The sequence below is a fragment of the Equus caballus genome, chromosome 8 (assembly GCF_041296265.1).
Source record: "Equus caballus isolate H_3958 breed thoroughbred chromosome 8, TB-T2T, whole genome shotgun sequence".
Lineage (NCBI taxonomy): Eukaryota > Metazoa > Chordata > Mammalia > Perissodactyla > Equidae > Equus > Equus caballus.
This window is the reverse complement of record NC_091691.1, coordinates 25639416-25658262: the sequence shown is the minus strand read 5'-3', so window position 1 is coordinate 25658262 and position 18847 is coordinate 25639416. Positions and strand designations below refer to the sequence as shown.

Below are 18847 nucleotides of genomic sequence, written 5' to 3'. Positions count from 1 at the left end.
GAGGTCTTTCGAGCGCCAGCGGAAGCAGTAGACACGTGACTCTCCTAGGCGGCCTTCGCCTTCCCCCCTCCCCCTTCTCGGAAACCCGGCCCCCTCACCCCTCGCCCACCCCGGAGCCGCGGTAATGGACCGTTTGGGTTCCGGAATTTCCTAGGATCCAACTACTGGTACCGGGTCGGCGGGAGCCGGCTGAGTCCGTGCTTGACGGCGAAGGCAGGGGGGCGGTCAAGATGGGGGGGGAAGTCATCTTCCTTCACCTAGGAGGGAGGCGGGGCGGAGAGCGGCGCTGCGGAGCGGGTGGGGGAGGGAGGAAGTCACGTGGGGCGCGCGGCGCGCGCTGCGTGCGCGCGGCGCCTCATCCCTCGCCCCACCCCCTCCCCTCCCGGCGGGCGGGGGGGCTGGGGGAGGGGCGTCAAGATGGCGGCGGGGAGGTAGGCAGAGCCGGACGCCGCTGCTGCCGCCGCCACCGCCGCCTCCGCTCCGCTCGCCTCTGGTTCTCCAAGCTCTCGCCGCCCGGGAGGAGCTGTGCCGGCGTCGGATCCCGCGGGGAAAGTAAGCCCTTCCCTCAGCCCTTCTCTGTTTCCACACTCCCTCTCCCGGACAGACTCCCACTCCCACCCTCCTCAGGGGGCCGTGTGGGGCCGGGCTGGGGGGGGCGCCACCTCACCCCGGCTTGGGGCCTCCCTCGCCCCTCGCCGCCCCTTCGGCTGCGCGCCCGAGGCTCTGGGGGCACGGTCCCCGCCGCGCTCGTTTCCTCCGCCCGTCCGCGCCGGGCCCTGCGGTGGCCGCGCGTGGGGCTCTCGGGCCCCGAGGGCCCCGCTGTCCCGGGCCGGAGGCACCCGTTTGGGCGGGGAGGCAGGGTCTGCGGACGCCGGCTCCGGCCCCGCTCGGTCGCCGCCTCGCTCCCCCCGCGTCACCTGCGGGTGCGAGTCCCCGACCCGCAGGAAAGTGAGCTCCGCAATCCTTCAAAAGTCCTGCTGCTGGAGGTCGCTCCCGGCCCGGCGAGCGCGGGGGGTGGCAGGGTCGCCCCGCGTCTGGACCGTGTCCCTGCGGTTTTCTGATGGCCTCGCTCCCAGGGCGGTGGGGAAGGTGCGGGGACACGTGGGGGCCACCTTCACGCCTCCCCCGGTGAGGAGGTTAATTTCACCTCCGGCGAAGTCTCTCTGCGGAGGGGAAGGCGGTTGGGGATTTGCTTACTTGGAGAGTGTTTGGCGTAACGAGCATCTAAAGTTCCCCAAACCAGTGTGTGCTGGTGGTTTCCCAGAAGTGGTTTTGGGGTCGGTTTAACCGCTGAGGAGATTTGGATGTTCCTGAACCCTTGTGATTGTTTCTCTCCTGACCCTGGCTTCCAGCTCCTCCCCTTTCCACCCCGGCTTTGTGCTTCTGTTTGGTTAATGTTTGCGGACCACTAACTTGATCCTCGCACAGAGAAGCTCTTTCTATGTGCGTGCTGCGTTTACTGTGGGAAGCTTTTGTTTTGGGGAGTCGCTGGTTGAGAAACGTGGGAAAAGAACGGGCGAGAAGATGAGAGTCAAATAAAGCAACGTTTTTATCCATTGAATTGCGCAGCCAATTGTAGCCGCACCCGGAAGTTTGTACTGAACACGTGTTGATGAGGGAAGGGTAAAAACTGGGTCCCCTTTGACCTTTGAAAATTGATTATTAGCAGTTTATGTTGAGTTAAATGTTTCATGTTCTCCAGGCAACCAGAATTAGAGACGGAGTAGGGCTTCTAGAGAGTCAGCCAGGAGGGTCTAGAAAGCTGTCAAACCCCCAGTTGCCCTAGCGCGAATCCAGTTAACAGTTGCAGACACTTAAACCAGCTAACAGTGCAGAGGGATTCCATTTTTTCCCAGTTATTTACGGCAATCAGAACTGATTTTCGTAAGCGGCGGGGGAAGCCATCGTCATTGCACAAAAGATAGTACAGAATTTCTAGGATAAAAGACAATTTGCTACTGGTGCCTTGAGTGAGATTTTAATTTCTCAAGCAAGAGAGTGTTTTATTTTCCTGTTTGAAGAAGTTGATCCCAAAATTAACCTTACCAGAGAAGACGTCTTTACTTTTTTCCTCTGGCTTCTACTTTTTATTTCCCAATTTAACTTGATTGCATACAGTTGTCTTCAGAATTTTGAATAAATTTTACTTTAGTTGCTGGATAAGTTTAAAAAAGAGCACTTAGTTATTGGTTTACAATTCGTTCATTCATTCATTGAATGCTGTTATGTGTCAGGCGATTTTACATGTTTTAAGAGTTTTGCTGAAATTGCTATTTAAAAACAGGCAGTCTTGAGATTCTTTCATGGTTTTTTGAATGATTTGTTTACCTCCAAGACTTTAGCTACAAATACATTTTGGCGTTTCTTAGTCTCTAAATTGAGCTTTGATTTGAGACTTGCCTGTGAAGGAGGTGAACACTCAGATCTGAGGTCTGGTCTTACCAAATAACCCGACTTTTCATGAGGCTCTGGGTTCTCATGCTTTGCCTGCCTAAAGTTGATGTAAAGATACTTTTTGAGAGGAATTGCTTTCAGGTTAAAGAACCAATTGATCATCAAAATGATGTAATCCTAAAATTTGTGCTATTCCCTTTGTTTTTTGATGCTAATTGACAGATGCACTTTGATGTGGTTGAACTTAATTAGTATTAAGGATAAAGTTGGGATACCACTGAAATTCTGTAGATGAAAAGGATAGGCTCTTGAAGAGCAGGAAATCTATTTTATGAATAAAATGTACAAAGCTTATCAAATTAGTTTATTTCTTGGGAGGCAGTGTATAGCACAGATCAGTGATTTTCAGACCTTTTACTGCATCCCACAGTAGGAAATATGTTAAATTGTGAGTTTGTGTATGTATACACACAGAACTGAAAAACCCATTTCATGAAGTAATGTTTATCTTCTCTACATGTTCTGCACTAATTTTCTCTTCTGTACTGAAATATTTAAAAATACTGGTCATGATACACTCAATTGGTTTGACACTCAATTGGTTTGACAACCCACTGTGTTGTGACCAGCAGTTTGAAAAATACTGATAGAGGCTTAAGAGTAGAGAATCTTGGAGGGATGTGATGTCAGCCAGGTTTGTAATTCTGCTCCAAGCTTGCTTTGTTGTTTCCTTGTTATACTTCATCTCTCTAAGCCTCAGTTTCTCATCTTTGACAAGAGAATAATGGGTTGCATTTATTCATGGGTTATCTTGAGGGTTAAGGAAACAGTCCGACCATATGGTAAATCTCAAGAGTAGCCATCTGAATTTGATCTGGTGATCAAGAAAGCGTCCATTCCCTCCCCCCCTTTCTTTCTTGTGCTTCTTTTGTAAAGCATTCTTGAAACTTTGTCTGTAATATATACGTTGCTTTGTGAATCCATTCTTCCTATAGGTTTTGCAATGGAGGATGGGTCATTTTACTGAGCAACTGCTCCCTTGAGAAGTAGGTGTTCAAAATACAGATTATATCTTTTTAGGTAAAGAAAATTCTCTAACGAACTCTTTTGTAACTGCCTTCTCTTCCTCCTGGTTTTCTTAAGGAACCAGCACTCAGTAGACACTAAATACTGTTGATCGACTATATCAGCTAAAGTCTAAGTGGATCATTGTCCTTCACATTCTTAAACCAAATGTCAGTCATCACATCTGGGCTGCATAAAAAAGCAAGGTTGAAGCTGAGTAAGCTCTTGTAAATAAAGAGAAAAAATCCTTTTTGTTATTAGTTGAGGCAGAGATACTTGCTAAGTAATATTATCTGTGCACATTTAAAGATGTCTCTCAGTTTCCTGTAGACGTGCTAACTGATTAACTGGACAAACTGGATGTGTGACACTTTCAGGTGAAAAGGGAGCTAGTATTTTATAGAGCTAATTTGGAGGTTAACTATTAAATAGATTGCCAACAAAGTTTGTTTTCTGGGAAATAAAATGTTGCATCAGAGATACGGAAGAAAACATTTTTTGGACATGATACTAATGTTTATCAAAGCAATAGTTAATAGCTAGAGGCTAATATTTATTCCAAGTAAATAGTATAACATTTAGTCAACACAGCAATCCTATAAGGTAGGTTCCATTTTTGTTCCCATTGGAAGATGAGGAAACTGAGTCACAGAAGTTATTATTTGACCCTATTATCCTACTAGTGGGTGATGTAGCCAGTATTTGAACCCAGGTATTCTGCTTGACTCTGTAGTCTCCTCAGTCTCTGTGGTGCTGCCGCTGCTGCAGATACATCCCTTGTATCTGCCTGGAGCTGTAAAGATCTGCTTTAGGTCTCAACAAGAGGAACCTTGTCCTCCTTGATAGGTTTCAGTGTTGGTATTCTCCGTGGGAACTGTATCCTTGCATTCTGATTGGCTATTATTTCTCAGGATTCTCTTCCTGCCAAGGATGGCTCTTAGTTTCTACTACTGTGTCCCTGTTTCTTATTTATCATAGATGCTTTGATAGGTGTACTGTTTTGAAATAGGTGATGATTTCAAATGTATTTATGATAAAAATGGAACCTTTTTGTTGTCTATTGTTTGAGAATCACTCTGCAGTTAGTAACTTTTGGATTTGTTAGATTGCTACCTATTAAATGTCACCTGAGGTCTGTGAAATGTTTTGTAGACACATTGTAACGCAGTGCTTACACCTAACAGTATTTGCATTTATCTTGTACTTAGTGGGTTCAAAGTGAAAGTGCTGTTTTCCCTCTCAGGAATAAATCTCACTTATTTGTAAAATAAGGTGGCGAAGACTGGATAATAGAACATTTTAAGGGCTCTCTGTCACCCTGAGCACTGAAATCCTGTGAGTCTGTGACAGTTTGAGAATAAGAATATGATTAAATATTAAGAGTTTTGCCTAATGGAGTTAGATGGAGAATGGCATAGATGTTCCCTGTCTGTGCCTTTTCCCCTTCTCACTGCACCAAAGTGCAAGTGGAGAACCTGTGCCCAATTGGCTAAGAGAGAAAGGATCCCTAGATTTCATTTCTGTATAAGATGTATGTAAAATTAAAATCTTTCATTATAGCTTGTAAAAGACCTACTACTTCTACAGATGTTGTCACTACTAGGTCACTTACTCAGATCGGAGAGTCTCAAGTTGTTGTTTGATTCCTGTGAATTTTGAAAAGGTCACTGATAGTGTTGTTTATAACTGTTGCCATCATTTCTTTTTTTCTTGTTTGTTTTGAGGAAGATTAGCCCTGAGCTAACATCTGCCACCAATCCTCCTCTTTTTGCTGAGGAAGAGTGGCCCTGAGCTAACATCCGTGCCCATCTTCCTCCACTTTATACATGGGATGCCTGCTGCAGCGCAGCCTGACAAGCAGTGCGTAGGTCCGCACCCGGCATCCGAACTGGCGAACCCCAGGCTGCCGAAGCAGAATGTGTGAATGTAACTGCTGCGCCACCGTGCCAGCCCCCCATCATTTCTTATCTGAACAAATTTCTTCCCCAAATTCCTCACTTCCATGATAATATTTTTGTACATTTTTTTTTATCTTTTCTTTTTCTTTCTTTCTTTTTTTTTTTTGCTGAGGAAGATTCACCCTGAGCTAACATCCATTGCCCACCCTCCTCTTTTTTTTGCTTAAGGAAGACCAGCCCTGAGCTAACCTCTGTGCCAGTCTTTCTCTGTTTTGTATGTGGGACACCTCCACAGAATGGCTAATGAGTGGAGTAGGTCTGCACCTGGGATCTAAACCCACGAATCTGGGCCACTGAAATGGAGTGTGCAGAACTTTAACCACTCGGACAGAGAGCCAGGCCCATATTTTTGTACTTTTAATGCTCATTGTTCAAAAAATATATTTCAAAAAGCTGTCATGAGTTCAGTAACACTTTCCAATGATTTTTTGTTTCAGTAATTAGTGACGTTTCTGTACTTTGGAGTATAATTAGAGAGGGCTTGGTGTGCATCTAGTGGGGTAATGGTTCCCTTGGCCTCCAAGGGTTCTGTGGTTCTGTGGTCTATAGCTGAGGAGTCACTGGTTTAAAACAACGTACTTTTGTTTCAAATATAAATAAATCATTATTTCTAATATTTACAAACAAAGATGACATTTTGATAGTCTCTGGAGTTCTATTACTCTAGGTCAAGATTAACCATAGCAAGTGGGCCAAGACCCTGTGTTCCCACAGGTCAGTGGTCCTCGTGAAGTGTTTTATGGATTGAAAGTGTTTTTAAAGCATTGTGTTAGCTCTCTTGGTACTTGTTTGTGCTGTGTACTAGGATGATTTGTAAAGTATGGTCAACTACGTATTAGAAAAACGGATCAACTTAGTTTAAAATCCATGTTGGAACGTTTCTCTTATTTGTGTCCTCTGTGTCCAAGTCTTTCATAAAATTTCTATCTTGCTCGGGGCCGGCCCCGTGGCTGAGTGGTTAAGTTCTCGCGTTCTGCTTCGGTGGCCCAGGGTTTCACTGGTTCGAATCCTGGGCGTGGCGGACATGGCACTGCTCATCAAGCCACGCTGAGGCGGTGTACCACATGCCACAACTAGAAGGACCCACAACTAAAAATACACAACTTTGTACCAGAGGGCTTTGGGAGAAAAAGGAAAAATAAAATCTTTTAAAAAAAAATTTGTATCTTGCTGATAATGCTCTCTCCCCCTTCCAATTTTAATCTCAGACTATCATTTATTTCGAAATTAAGTGTTTCAACTTCACAGGTTACCAACATTGACTTCTAGGTCTGCTCATTGGAAAGACAATGCCTGGGCTTTGGGAGTTTGAATAATCTAGATCTGGATGGGTGGCCTTGGGCAGGTAATTTAAGCTTTCTGAGATTGAATTTTATCTCTGAAATTGTAGTACTGTCTTTTGCGGGGTTGTTATGGGCTTGTGTCACTAACACTGTCAGGCTCATAAAAGATACTTAGTCACTGTCAGTTCCTCTTCCCTTTCTCCTTCCTGCTCAAAGTGTTTTCTTCCTTAGGCTTTTTTTCCTTTCTCTGAAAAACTTTGGGGAAATCTCTTTTGGACTATCTGTACTTGCTCCTATGTTTTAAGTAGCAAGTCTGCCCTTAGTTTCGTTTCTGGATGTCTGTGGTTTCCACCTTAAACTCATTCCTGTTCCTGTTAGAACTTTCTAAATGATTCACGAGCTTATGTGACATAGACCTACCTAGTAGAGAATTTCTCTGTTAAATACTGTGCTTTCATCCAAAACAGTAGTTCTTATGTTGGAAGTCATGGTCATAGTATTGTTGACTAACATCTTTCTTTTTGTAGGACATAGTGAAACACTGACATTGAATTCTATCGCAGTCTGAGAACAAATGGACTAGTTGAAAATTAGTATATTATTTGTGTAACATGAAATTAGTTTTCTGAGAAAAACAAGTGCTGGGGCCGGCCCCATGGCTGAGTAGTTGAGTTCAAGCATCCCGCTTCAACGGCCCAGGGTTTCCCTGGTTCAGATCCTGGGCGCAAACATGGCACCACTTGTCAGGCCTCGCTGAGACGGCGTCCCACATGCCACAACTAGAAGGACCCGCAGCTATGTACCAGGGGGCTTTGGGGAGAAAAAGGAAAAATAAAATCTTTAAAAAAAAAAAAAGTGCAGTCAGATTTCCCATAAGTATGTTTGTATATATATAAATAGGTTATTTCAGATAAATTAATGAGAAAAGTTAAAATTGAGAAAGCTCTGTGAAGCTTTTTCCCCCTACAAAATGGATAAAAATCCGCTTTGGTGGTAGAATACTTTGATCTGGCTCCTAAGAGTATAGTTGGAAAACCCCAACCTAAAATGTATTTACTTGCTCCTAAAAAGATGTCTCCCCCACCCGCCCCCAAAGTCCATATACCTCATTTTTCAGGTCTCCTGAGCTCAACTTTCAAATTTCTTTTACTTTTTTTTTTTTTTTGCTTTTTATTTTTTGATGAGGAAGATTGGCCCTGAGCAAACATCTCTTGCCAATTTTTCTCTTTTTGCTTGAGGAAGATTGTTGCTGAGCTAACATCTGTGCCATGTTCCTCTGTTTTGTATGTGGGATGCTGCCACAGCATGACTTGATGAGCAGTGTGTAGGTGGGTGCCCAGGATCCGAACCTGCAATCCCTGGGTCGCTGAAGTGGAGCATGTGAACTTAACTATACTCTACTGGGCTGGCCCCTCAACTTTTATTTTTTCACTTTCTCCTGGCTTAACTCTAATCATCCATCAACTCAGGGTCTTTTGTTTGTGTGTTCCATATTCTCCCTTCTATTTTAAGTTTTTATTTAAACTTAGTCTCACGGACTCTCCTTCCTAAATATCTTGGAGTCCATTCGCCCTTCTTTCTCTCCACACCCTGCCATTACAGCACATCATCTCTCTCCTGGTCTGCTGTAGCAGTTTCCTAAAACGTGCCCCTGCCTCTGGTCTCATTCTCCCTATTCTCAGTTTGTTTCCTCACTGCCGTGAGGTGATCTTTATAAGTCAGAAACCTGACTATGTCATGCAGACCTCTATCTGAAAACCCTTTAGTGACCCCCATTACCCACAGGATTAAGTGAAATCTCTAGCACGGTATACAAGGCTCTGGGTGATATCTTCCTCATCTCTTGCCATCACCTACCTGAGCCTCATATTTCTGTTCTAAGCTTTCTTACCCATGTTGAATTACTCCAACCATCATTATTAAGGAGTGCCGATGTCTTTCATGCCTGCATGAGTTTGAATGCACTGTCCAGAAGATCCTTGTGCACTTGATTTCTTCCTTGAGACTCAGCTCCGCTTTCATCTTTGTGACCTCTGTCCCCAGGCAAAGTTCAGCGTTTCTTTCTCTGTTCCCATAGCATTTTGTAGACAGGTACTTGTGGTGTGTTTTACCTTCTTCTCTGTTCTTTCCATCTTAATGTGAATTTCATGGGATCAGAGACTTTCATCCTTTTTGCCTGACATGTAGCAGGTTCTTCATAAATATTGAATGAATAGATTTGGTAGAAAAGGTTGGTTTATATTTAGAAGAGAGTTAATTGTCTTTTTAAGTTTTATGTTAATATTTAATATTTTGTTCTAAAGATGGTGGAGCCAGGGCAAGATTTACTGCTTGCTGCTTTGAGTGAAAGTGGAATTAGTCCGAATGACCTCTTTGATATCGATGGTGGAGACGCAGGACTTGCCACTCCAACACCTACCCCTCCGGTTCAGCAGGTAAGAGTTTTCTACAGCCTCTGTAAAAAGTAGGTTTGTCTTAATTTTAATTTCTACTTATGGAAATGGGTTTTATTAAGCCTTAATCTTAAATATACCTTTGAGTGTTATTTTTATATTGAGTATTAGTCTTCATTCATGAGGTGGAAAATATTTGCAATGAAAATCAAGACATTAATTTCTGCTTTGATGTATACGTAAGAGATGAATTAGAGTTATTGTGGGAGGATCATTAACCTCTGTAATAGTTGTCTTTGTACATTATAGAAACATTTTTATGACCTTTCACTATACACATTGTCTGAATTTTAGCACAGTTTTGCGAAGATGTTATGCTTGCAGAGATTGTTGCTTTATACCTAGTATCAGTGATTTTACATTCCATTTGAATGTAAAACTTGACTTTTTTTGGTTTTAATAAAATAAATACATCTCTTGTTCTTGAAACAGAATTCACTGCCATCATTCCTTATTTCGTTCTCTGATGTTGTTTTCTCTCCAGTCAGTGCCACTTAGTGCGCTAGAACTAGGCTTGGAGACTGAAGCAGCAGTTCCTGTTAAACAAGAACCAGAGACGGTACCCACTCCAGCACTATTAAATGTTAGGGTAAGAATACTTAGTTTTGACATTACTACTAAAATAGTTTAGGATTGTAGTAAGAAAATAACCTTTAATATGAAATAGTTTTATCTCACTAGTTCTGCTTTTTGCTTCTTCTTTCCCAATATCCTACTCTCGCCTCCTACTCTGTAAAACATTTATTTTACTCTTCTGGTAGTTATGGTGATCAAAAGATAATTAGGACAAAACAGGAAATTTTTGGAGTTAGTTTATTGCAAGTGATATAATTCATGAAGTAAAAATGAACTGCATACTATCCCACTACACCTTTCATTTTTACTTATTTCGGCTTTTGTCTGTTGGTATGGTTTATTTTGGCTTTTTGTCTGTTAAAACAGCTTTTCTCTATTGGTATATGTAATTTTTATGTGATTGTAATTGTGCTTTAAATATGGAGTTCCTCTGACCTTACCTTAAACAAAGCTATTATTACCTTAAGCCTGGTGGTGTAAAATTATTGGATAAACTGGTTAACATTTGATAACTTACGATAAATTATTATTGAGAGTTTTGTTTAAAAGTGATTTACTTTGTTTAAAAGTAAATAGTAATCTAAAAGATTCTTCACGTAGTAGTCATGGAGAAATAAATAGTTTGAGGAAGAAAGAAAGTAGAAATAGACTTAAATTTATAAAAATATCTCAGTTGTACCTTAGTCGCTTGTAGTCACAGACATATTGTTATCCTCAAATCTTGACTCTTTTTTTTTTTTTTTTGCATTTTCGTCCAGCTTGTAATGCTCCCACCTCAACTATAAAAAATAAGGTGCTTGGAGCTTTGCCTGAGGCTCAAAGGTAGCACCCACATGCTCACCTAGTTTTGTAATTTACCAGGCTAGGTCTTTCCTGTGACCCAAGAATTTAAAACTGCTTGGTGATTTTATCTTGTTAAGTTCTAAACATTAGTGTAGTCTCTGTGATAGCAAATGAAGCGTTGGACAGGAATCATAGAATGTTAGAAACAGAAACTGTCCTCAAAGAGACTGGGCCTCCAGAGGTGAAGCGATTTGCTTAAGGTTATCTACCTGGTTGAGGCAGTGCTGGGATTAGAAATCCTTTCTTTTCCTAGTCCTTGTGTTATGTGGGTTACTGTACATCACAGCTTGCTTAGCATAGTCCCATTTTATGCTTGCTGTCCCTGACAGTTATGAAATGTCACACTGCTGCTATCCCTTCTTTTCCTCGAAGTGGTGTGCTTTAACTTGGTAGTTTATAGCTAATCATATTTAATTAAAAATGAAGTGCCAATTGTTAGGTAAGAATAGAAGTCACTTTAGAGTTTTAAATGGCCTATTGTGTTTATGGGCATAGGCTACATTACAAAATGAAGCATTTTGCAGTGGTGTGACGTGTATGGTTTTCTTTTCTAGCAGCAGCCTCCATCTACGACAACGTTTGTGCTGAATCAAATAAATCAGCTTCCGACCTTGGGATCTACAATTGTAATGACTAAAACACCACCTGTAACAACGAATCGGCAAACCATTACTTTAACAAAGTTTATCCAGACTACTGCAAACACACGCCCTTCAGTCTCAGCACCAGCAGTACGAAATGCCATGACCTCTGCACCTTCAAAAGACCAGGTTCAACTGAAGGACCTACTAAAAAATAATAGTCTGAATGAACTCATGAAACTGAAGCCACCGGCTAATATTGCTCAACCAGTTGCAACAGCAGCCAGTAAGTCTGTTTTGAGTAGTGTCAACTGTCTGCCTTTGGTAAGATATATTAGTGTGTTTTTAAGGGTTTGCTTAGGTCTTAAAAGAACTGGGCATGAAAGAAGTAATATCTGCATGACTCTGTACAGTTATAGTGTTTCTATAGTTCAAGGGAAGCAAACATTTAGAAGCCTTAGCATTTGGCTTTGAAATGAAGTGTAGAATTATCAGGTGGCTACATTAACACCGTAAGATATCAGTGTTATGTATTGTGAAAAACCAGTTAACATTTTTCTCAGTCCTTTAAATCGTTGCTTCTCAAATTTTATGTGCCTATGAATCACCTGGGGATCTTGTTCAAAAATAGCATCAGGTTCAGTCGGTCTGGGGTGAGGCCCAAGATTCTGCACTTCTGACAAGCTTGTTGGAGGTGCTATAGCTGGTGGACCATACTTGAGGTAACAAGCCTTAAACTGATACTTTGCTGCTTTAACTCTGACTTTTCCACTTTTCTGATTTAGCCTGTCATTGACTTCATTGCTCGTGGGTTGTTGTGTTTTTACTAAGTTCTCTTTTAAAATACATACACTTTCATTATGAGATAATTCATTATAGTTCTTTGAAGAGTGAGCACCCATAATACTTTTTTCTAATGAACAGCTTTCTTGAGATAGAATTCACATACCATAACATTTACCCTTTAAAAGGTAAATGGATTCACTGGATTTTAGTATATTCAGAGCTGTGCACCCATCACCACTAGCTAATCTATATGCTTTAAGGATAGGTGTAGATTTAAAGGGGAAAAGCTCAATAATCATTTGGTTACGCCTTTTTGAGAATTCACTTATGCACAAAGAATGTAGATTTTATAGTTAGTTTTCCTTCTCTGGAGTGGCTATTTTTGTTATTCATTCAACACATATTTATTGAGTACCTATTATGTGCTAAGCACTTTTCTGAGATTTTGAGGCTATGGCTGGGAAGAAAGAAAACTGTTAAAATCTCTGCCCTCATGGAGCTTGCATTCTAGTAGAGAGAAACCGACAATAAACAAAATAGATAAGTAAATTATATAGTATGTTAGGTAGGGCTAAGTGCTCTGGAGGAAAATGGAAAACGGAATATGGGGTAGGAAGAGGTTACAGTTTTAAGTGGAGTGCTCAGAGGAAGCTTTGTATTTAGCACAGTAAGGGAATTGTTAAGAGTATAATAGAATTAATGTCTTTTTTTTAACTTTGGCTATTTTAAATCTTAGTAGTATAGTTTTAGAAACTGAAAAATGTGAACTCTTAGGAGGGACATTCTTTCCTTCCTTTGTCCCTTGGGCTAAATAATGTTTGAGTCCCTGTTGTATAACACTGTGTGGTGAGCACTGTTGGAGATGCTCTCACCTCACTTATCTCCTGAGCTGACCACTGTTTTATAGCGTTAGCATAGGAATGGGGGCCTTTTTAAGAAACAAATTTCTGTGGGTTCGTTGTATTCTTGAGTCATGAAGTTGCTGCTGTGTGCTAGCACTAGGTGTGTGTGTACTAGGACATGCATAGCATCCCCTCAGGCTCTTGGAATGAGGTGATGTGTGTTGAATAGAGAGTTCCTCCTTCCAAACAGCTGCTTTACTTTTCTAATGGTGGGAGATGAGTTTTAATACCTGATAGAAATTGATATAGGCAGAATTGACTGCTTGGAAGTTGTACTCTGGTTGTGTTTATAAAGTAGAGGGCTAAAGGCATTCTACAGGAATGGGCAAAAAGTGTTTGTAGGATGATGTAGAACTAACTGTCTCCAGTGTCAGAGATGATTAAAAATACCAGATAATCTACTTTTTATGTTTGAGTCCATACCATTGTGCTCTAGTTTTATTCTCAAGGTCATTGTCTTGAGCTGGCTGCGACCTGGCAGTTAGATTTCCCGTTGGGAAATTGTTTTAACTGTCTTAGAACTGATTTCCATTTTCCGCCGTGGAGAGCAGGACTGTGGCCCTGACCTACTGAGGTTTGGGGCAGCATCTGGAATGGCTCCTAGGAGACTTGGGGGTGATTAACAGTTAGTGGAAACTGCTTTTCATTTAAGTTTTTGGATGTAATGAGGAGAAAGACTGCTGCTTTTATGTGAGTAGCTTTCTGAGCATTTCACTCCTCAAACAGCATATGCCCTCATAATTTAGACGACTATGCTATTGTGAGGAAAGACTTCAGAGAGCAAAACAAAACAGGATAGATTTGGATCTGACTGAGGAATACCTAATACAGTAACATCTTGGACATCCAATGTAGTAATTTTTAAAAGACAAAAGACTGCAAATCAAGGCTGTCCTTGTGTGGAAGCCTGAGAAACCATCAGACTAGACTAGGGCTGAAAAAGAAACGGTAAGTGAATGCTGAAGATGAGCAAATGTTTGTGTTGTTGGAAAGGGTCATCTTTTTACTGAAAAGGAAGAACATTAAAAGTATGAACTGCTAAGAGGAAGGTTTTGCATGTTCTTCTCTGATCTGTGTGGGTATTGCCTCTTTTGGATTCCTTAGCCCTTTGGGTTTCTCTTTAGGTTCTCATCTCTCACTTGAACTCCAGTCCTGTAACTATCTGTGAACTGTTCACTGGCTCTCCCACAATCATATTAAACAAATCATGCCCCAAAATAAAGTAATTATCTCTTTTCCAGCTTCTTTATTTTGTTAATGCTTTAATACTAGTCATTTTGGAGTCCCAAGTGACAGGCTCCCCCAAAAACTCCTTGTCTTTTGGTAGAAGAGATAAGATGCTAATCACTCCTTCTGGTGTGGTTTTCACACTGTGATCTCAAGAATCCTGGGTACTGGTGGGCGAGCTTCAGGGGTACTTGGAGGATAGACGTTAGTTACAGGGGCTCTGGACTCCTCAGTCAAGCAGGTCTACTTTGACACTCGGACTGAGGGGTTCTGTTGCTATATCTAAGAAGAATTTGCAGACCACTGGTGTAAAAGGTTCATTGTTTGGATCTTTATTCTGAGGGGAGGAGGAAAAGAGAGTTCCCAAATTGGTGTTTTTCCTTCCAGAAATAATTGTTTTGCTTTGAAAGTTAGTAAGCACCACCAAATCAGGTGAGATTGATTCTGGCTTCTTGATAACACCAGGTTTTATTTTTTTTTTTAATGAACCAAGTAAAGTGTCTCAAAGTAATGCTGGCTCTTGGTGTTTGTATTGAAATAAACTCTCAAGTAGTTCTGGTTACGGTGTCTTTTTAATAAATAGTTTTCACATTTCCTCTGCACGTATTTCCTTTTAAGTTGCTTGTTTTCTAAGGTTAATTCATACCTCCATAATGACACATAGCTTTGAATGTTTTCATCCTCATGCCTAATTTAAGTTAGTGATAAGCAGATTGGTATTCTTTGATTTGTGAAGTGGGTAAACTTTACTGAATTTATAAAAACTGTAGGAAAAGGAATTGTTCTAAAATGTAAATTGACTTTCTCCCTCAGCTGATGTAAGCAATGGTACAGTAAAGAAAGAGTCTTCTAATAAAGAAGTAGCAAGAATATGGATAAATGACATGAAGATGAGAAGTTTTTCCCCGACCATGGTGAGTTTCAAAATCTGCATCTGTATTTTGGTGTGGTATGAAAGTACACTTGGCTAAAAGTCCTCTACAATAACCCTTAGAACACTTTTTTTGGGTGAAGGGGGGGCTACTCAGCTACATAAACTAATGAATAAGCATTGAACCTCACTGGAATAAACTAATATATACTAAACAAGGTTATTATAACTTGCATATTTGATAGGCTGTAGTACTCACATCTTTTTATTGTGAATTTTCTCTGATCAGAAAAAACGATAATGTGAAGTTAACCAAAAGTATTTGATAACTATGTTCGTTTTAGGATTGAACCTGAGCTGTCAGATCAAATAATGGTGTAGGTATGGGTAATTATATGATAATTTTTTTCTGTGTTGGAGATGCTGTATACTTTGGGTTACTTGATTCCCTGCATTTATTTAATAACTATGCTGTGTATAACACTGCATGTGTGTGTGTGGTGGGTTTCTACAAGAAGTATCTGCATGGCTCCCCCTTCAATAAACGTACAATTTGACAACGGTATGGTTTGAGTAGGTATATAAGGTACAGCAAAAAGTGCATTGTGATCCTCAGAGAAAGGGTTATGAATTTGGAGGAAGGTGAGATCTCCCTAAACTTGATGGGAAGACTTTATTTTATGGAGGAGGTATAAGGAGCTTTAGTTTTGAGTCTGGAGAGACTGATAGGGCATTTTAGGAAGGGAGCTAAAACATTAATAGGCACAGGGAGTTGGTGGCTGTGTGCGTAGGTGACACTAAGCCTGGGTACTTGGGTTGCTGGAAGAAGTTGGAATGGTTGATTTGGGCTCTGTGGAGGATCGTGAGTTGAGCTTGAAGGACTTTTGACTTGGTGCAGCACCAATTCAGAATGGGTCAGGGTAGGGAGGAGAGACAGATTGGGATGTTGGTTAAGTTATCCAGAAGGGCAGTGATTAGGGACCAAACTTGGGAGATTGGAAAAGGGTGAGGGGAAAGAAAATAGGGGATGACTGAACATAACAATACCAAAAGGTTGTTAGGACTTGAGGATGGAATGTGGAATTAGAGAGAGAGCAGAGCAACCTGTACCTGACGTTCAACAGGGACCCGGAGAACAAGTGATTGCAGTACTCAGTTTACTTAATGGTTGTGTGCCAACAGCTTACTTGGGAGTTGATTTTTGGAAGGTAAGAAAACATTTTCTTTAAGAAATGTTTTATGTAGTGCTCAGGTTCCCAGTGCAGCCCATGTTTGTTCGTAATATGCCAAAAGTCCTATATTGTCCCAGCAGTTAAGAAACATCTAACAGATTGCATACTGGTAGCCTGTGGACCAAAACAAGTTGACAGGTATGTTTTGTTTGGCCTCTACAATATTTTGAAAAATTTTGAATTTATTGCTAATACATAAAATCTTGATTTCCAGGGGCCCGCCCCGTGGCCGAGTGGTTAAGTTAGCACGCTCTGCTTCGGCGGCTCAGGGTTTCGCGGGTTCAAATCCTGGGCGCGGTCGTGGCACTGCTTGTCAAGCCACACTGAGGTGGCATCCCACATTGCCACAACTAGAAGGACCCACAACTAAAAAAGTCTTTAAAAAAAAAAAATCCTGATTTCCGGATTCTCTTGACCATTCTGAGCCCACATTGCCTACCTAGTAAAACATGCCTAAAGTTGAGTAGTGACCATCTAATTTGTGTGTTAGGCAGGCATTTCCCAGGTACCACAGTCTCCCTCCCTCCATTTTTCTCCTTAACACTAAGCTTGATGTCACTTGCCATTTTACATTCAGCGGGCTTAGAAATATTACCTGTCTGGTCCCTGGATTTTGTGACCCTTTGGTATTACCAACTCATCCTCCAATTATACCCTTTGTGATTTTTTGTTTTGTTTTTGAATTTAAGTAAAAGACTATAAGGTAGAGGGAGAAGAGAGGAGTCTGGTCGTTTATTATAGTGTGCATTCCATCTTATAGGTGAAGAAAAGGTACAAAGGTGGGGGGGGGGGGTTGGTTCAGAACTTAAGTAATTTGCCCAAGGCTACACAAATGGATAACGGCAGAATTGCCATTTATATCTGTTTCTTTGGCTAACCCCATTTTGTCTCCAGTTTCTGAAATTGGATTTTATTTTGACGTACTTTCTGAGAACATTCAGAGGTTTGTGGATTTTTTTCTGAGGACTCCGTGAGTTAATGTTGATTAGATGTTTATCTCCTACCTCCTTTTACTTCTCACATTTTTGAGCATCTGTGTGCCATCATATTCTGCTCTAGACTAAATAAATACATAAAGTAGAAAGAAGAAACCTGCCATTACTTTTCAGTGTCATGTTATCCTTGGCATTACGTGTATGTCCTGACCAGGTTTTCTCCTTCTCTCCCTTCCTTGGTATACTGGGTTCCACAGCTGCTTCTCTCTGCTCTTCTTGAACAAGCACACGTTAATAAAGAGCTTTCCTAATGGTTTTCTGGTAATGAAAAGAGGTTTGTTCACGGTCTTCCTATTCCCCTATTCCTGCCTGCCTCTACCCCTTTAAGACTGTGGAGAAACACAAGGGAACATGAGACTGTGGTGACCATTCGCTCAGTTTGCTTGAGACAGTCTGGGTTTCCTCCTATTTTCCTGATGTGGTTACTGATAGCTCCCCATTTTACTCCCACATGTGCCAAGTTTTGGAGAGTAAATGATATGGCTGTCCTATATGATTGTTGTTGTGTCTGTGGAGACGCAGATGTCTGAAGTAAATTCTCTGTTCTTCAGGAGAACCTTTAAACTCCAGAGTTTTGGGGTTTAGGATTTGAAGGCAAGAAGACAGATGGAAGTGAACTGAAAGGAGGGTGGGATGTGAGACAGTTTCTGCCCATGAGGTTGGAGGATGTGGGGCTCATCTGCTTTTTCTCCCCAAACCCCTTACTCTTTGTATTCCTGGAGTAGGAATGAAGAGTGAGGACTGAGGTTAGAGAGCGTTCTGTGCTCAGGGAGGGTAGAAAGTATTGAAAGGGAAAGGAGTTTGTGACAATGATGGCTGGAAGGCAGGTGGAGCCCTTTGGTGACCTCTGTGTGTTAGGGATAAGAGTAAGACATGGATTGTCTGTGCTCATCATTGGAGAAGCAGGGAAGCCACAAAGTGTGACCCAGATTTTCGGGAACATAGAAGTGGTGTGTCATGTTTCCCAGCCTGATGAGTGAGGATATTCCTGCGAAAGCATTTTCCTGTGTGTTGGCTGGGGTCTCCAGTCTCTGGACTTAACACTGATTATGCGTTCTCTTTGTTACAGAAGGTCCCTGTTGTGAAAGAGGAAGATGAACCAGAGGAAGAAGATGAAGAAGAAATGGGCCATGCGGAAACCTATGCAGAGTATATGCCAATAAAATGTATGTCTTTGGGACTTGTCAACATAGTGAAAGATTTCTGGGTTCCTCTTAAATAATTTCCCCACACACGTTATTATCTATTAGGATCTGTCAGGATTGGTACTTCAGGATTTGAGAAGTATGAACATTGTAATATGTTTTCAACTGTCATGTGTTTTAAAATATCTACAAGAAAATTTTACTGTGGGTTTTTTCCTACATATATATAGAGCTTTGTTGTAAGTTGAAGTCTGTTAAAACCAAGAGTAAAAAAGTTTGAGTTTTATTTTATTTCAAGTTAATTTTGCTCATATTGGCAATGATTATAAAATCATAGTAAATTGCACAGATGTAAATATGTATCTTAGCTTTTATAGTTTGTACAGCTTATCTAAAACAAACCATAAAAACATGGTAATCTTAAAAATAAAATGAGATATTTGAATTCAGTTTACATTAACACTATTTCTGCCTTTTTTCCATAAGGACCGTGATTCATTTTTTTAGTGGCATGATTCATTTAGTGGAAATGAATT

General features: G+C 41.2%; 1 protein-coding gene across 5 annotated transcripts in view; it reads left to right on the top strand.

Annotated features, from left to right (window-relative positions):
• Window positions 1-18847, top strand: part of SBNO1 (strawberry notch homolog 1) — a 52551-nt gene continuing 33704 nt past the window's right edge. Inside the window, exons 1-6 of one of the 5 annotated variants that reach the window (XM_023647281.2) lie at window positions 1-552; window positions 9004-9135; window positions 9638-9742; window positions 11127-11439; window positions 14882-14982; window positions 18236-18332. In XM_023647281.2, the coding sequence (XP_023503049.1) occupies window positions 9004-9135; window positions 9638-9742; window positions 11127-11439; window positions 14882-14982; window positions 18236-18332 (748 nt within the window). In that variant the 5' untranslated portion in view covers window positions 1-552. Of the gene's footprint in view, window positions 553-9003; window positions 9136-9637; window positions 9743-11126; window positions 11440-14881; window positions 14983-16654; window positions 17441-18235; window positions 18333-18847 lie in introns of those variants that run through there. The other 4 variants (XM_005612641.4, XM_014742195.3, XM_070220339.1 and 1 more) reach the window with 4 other exon arrangements.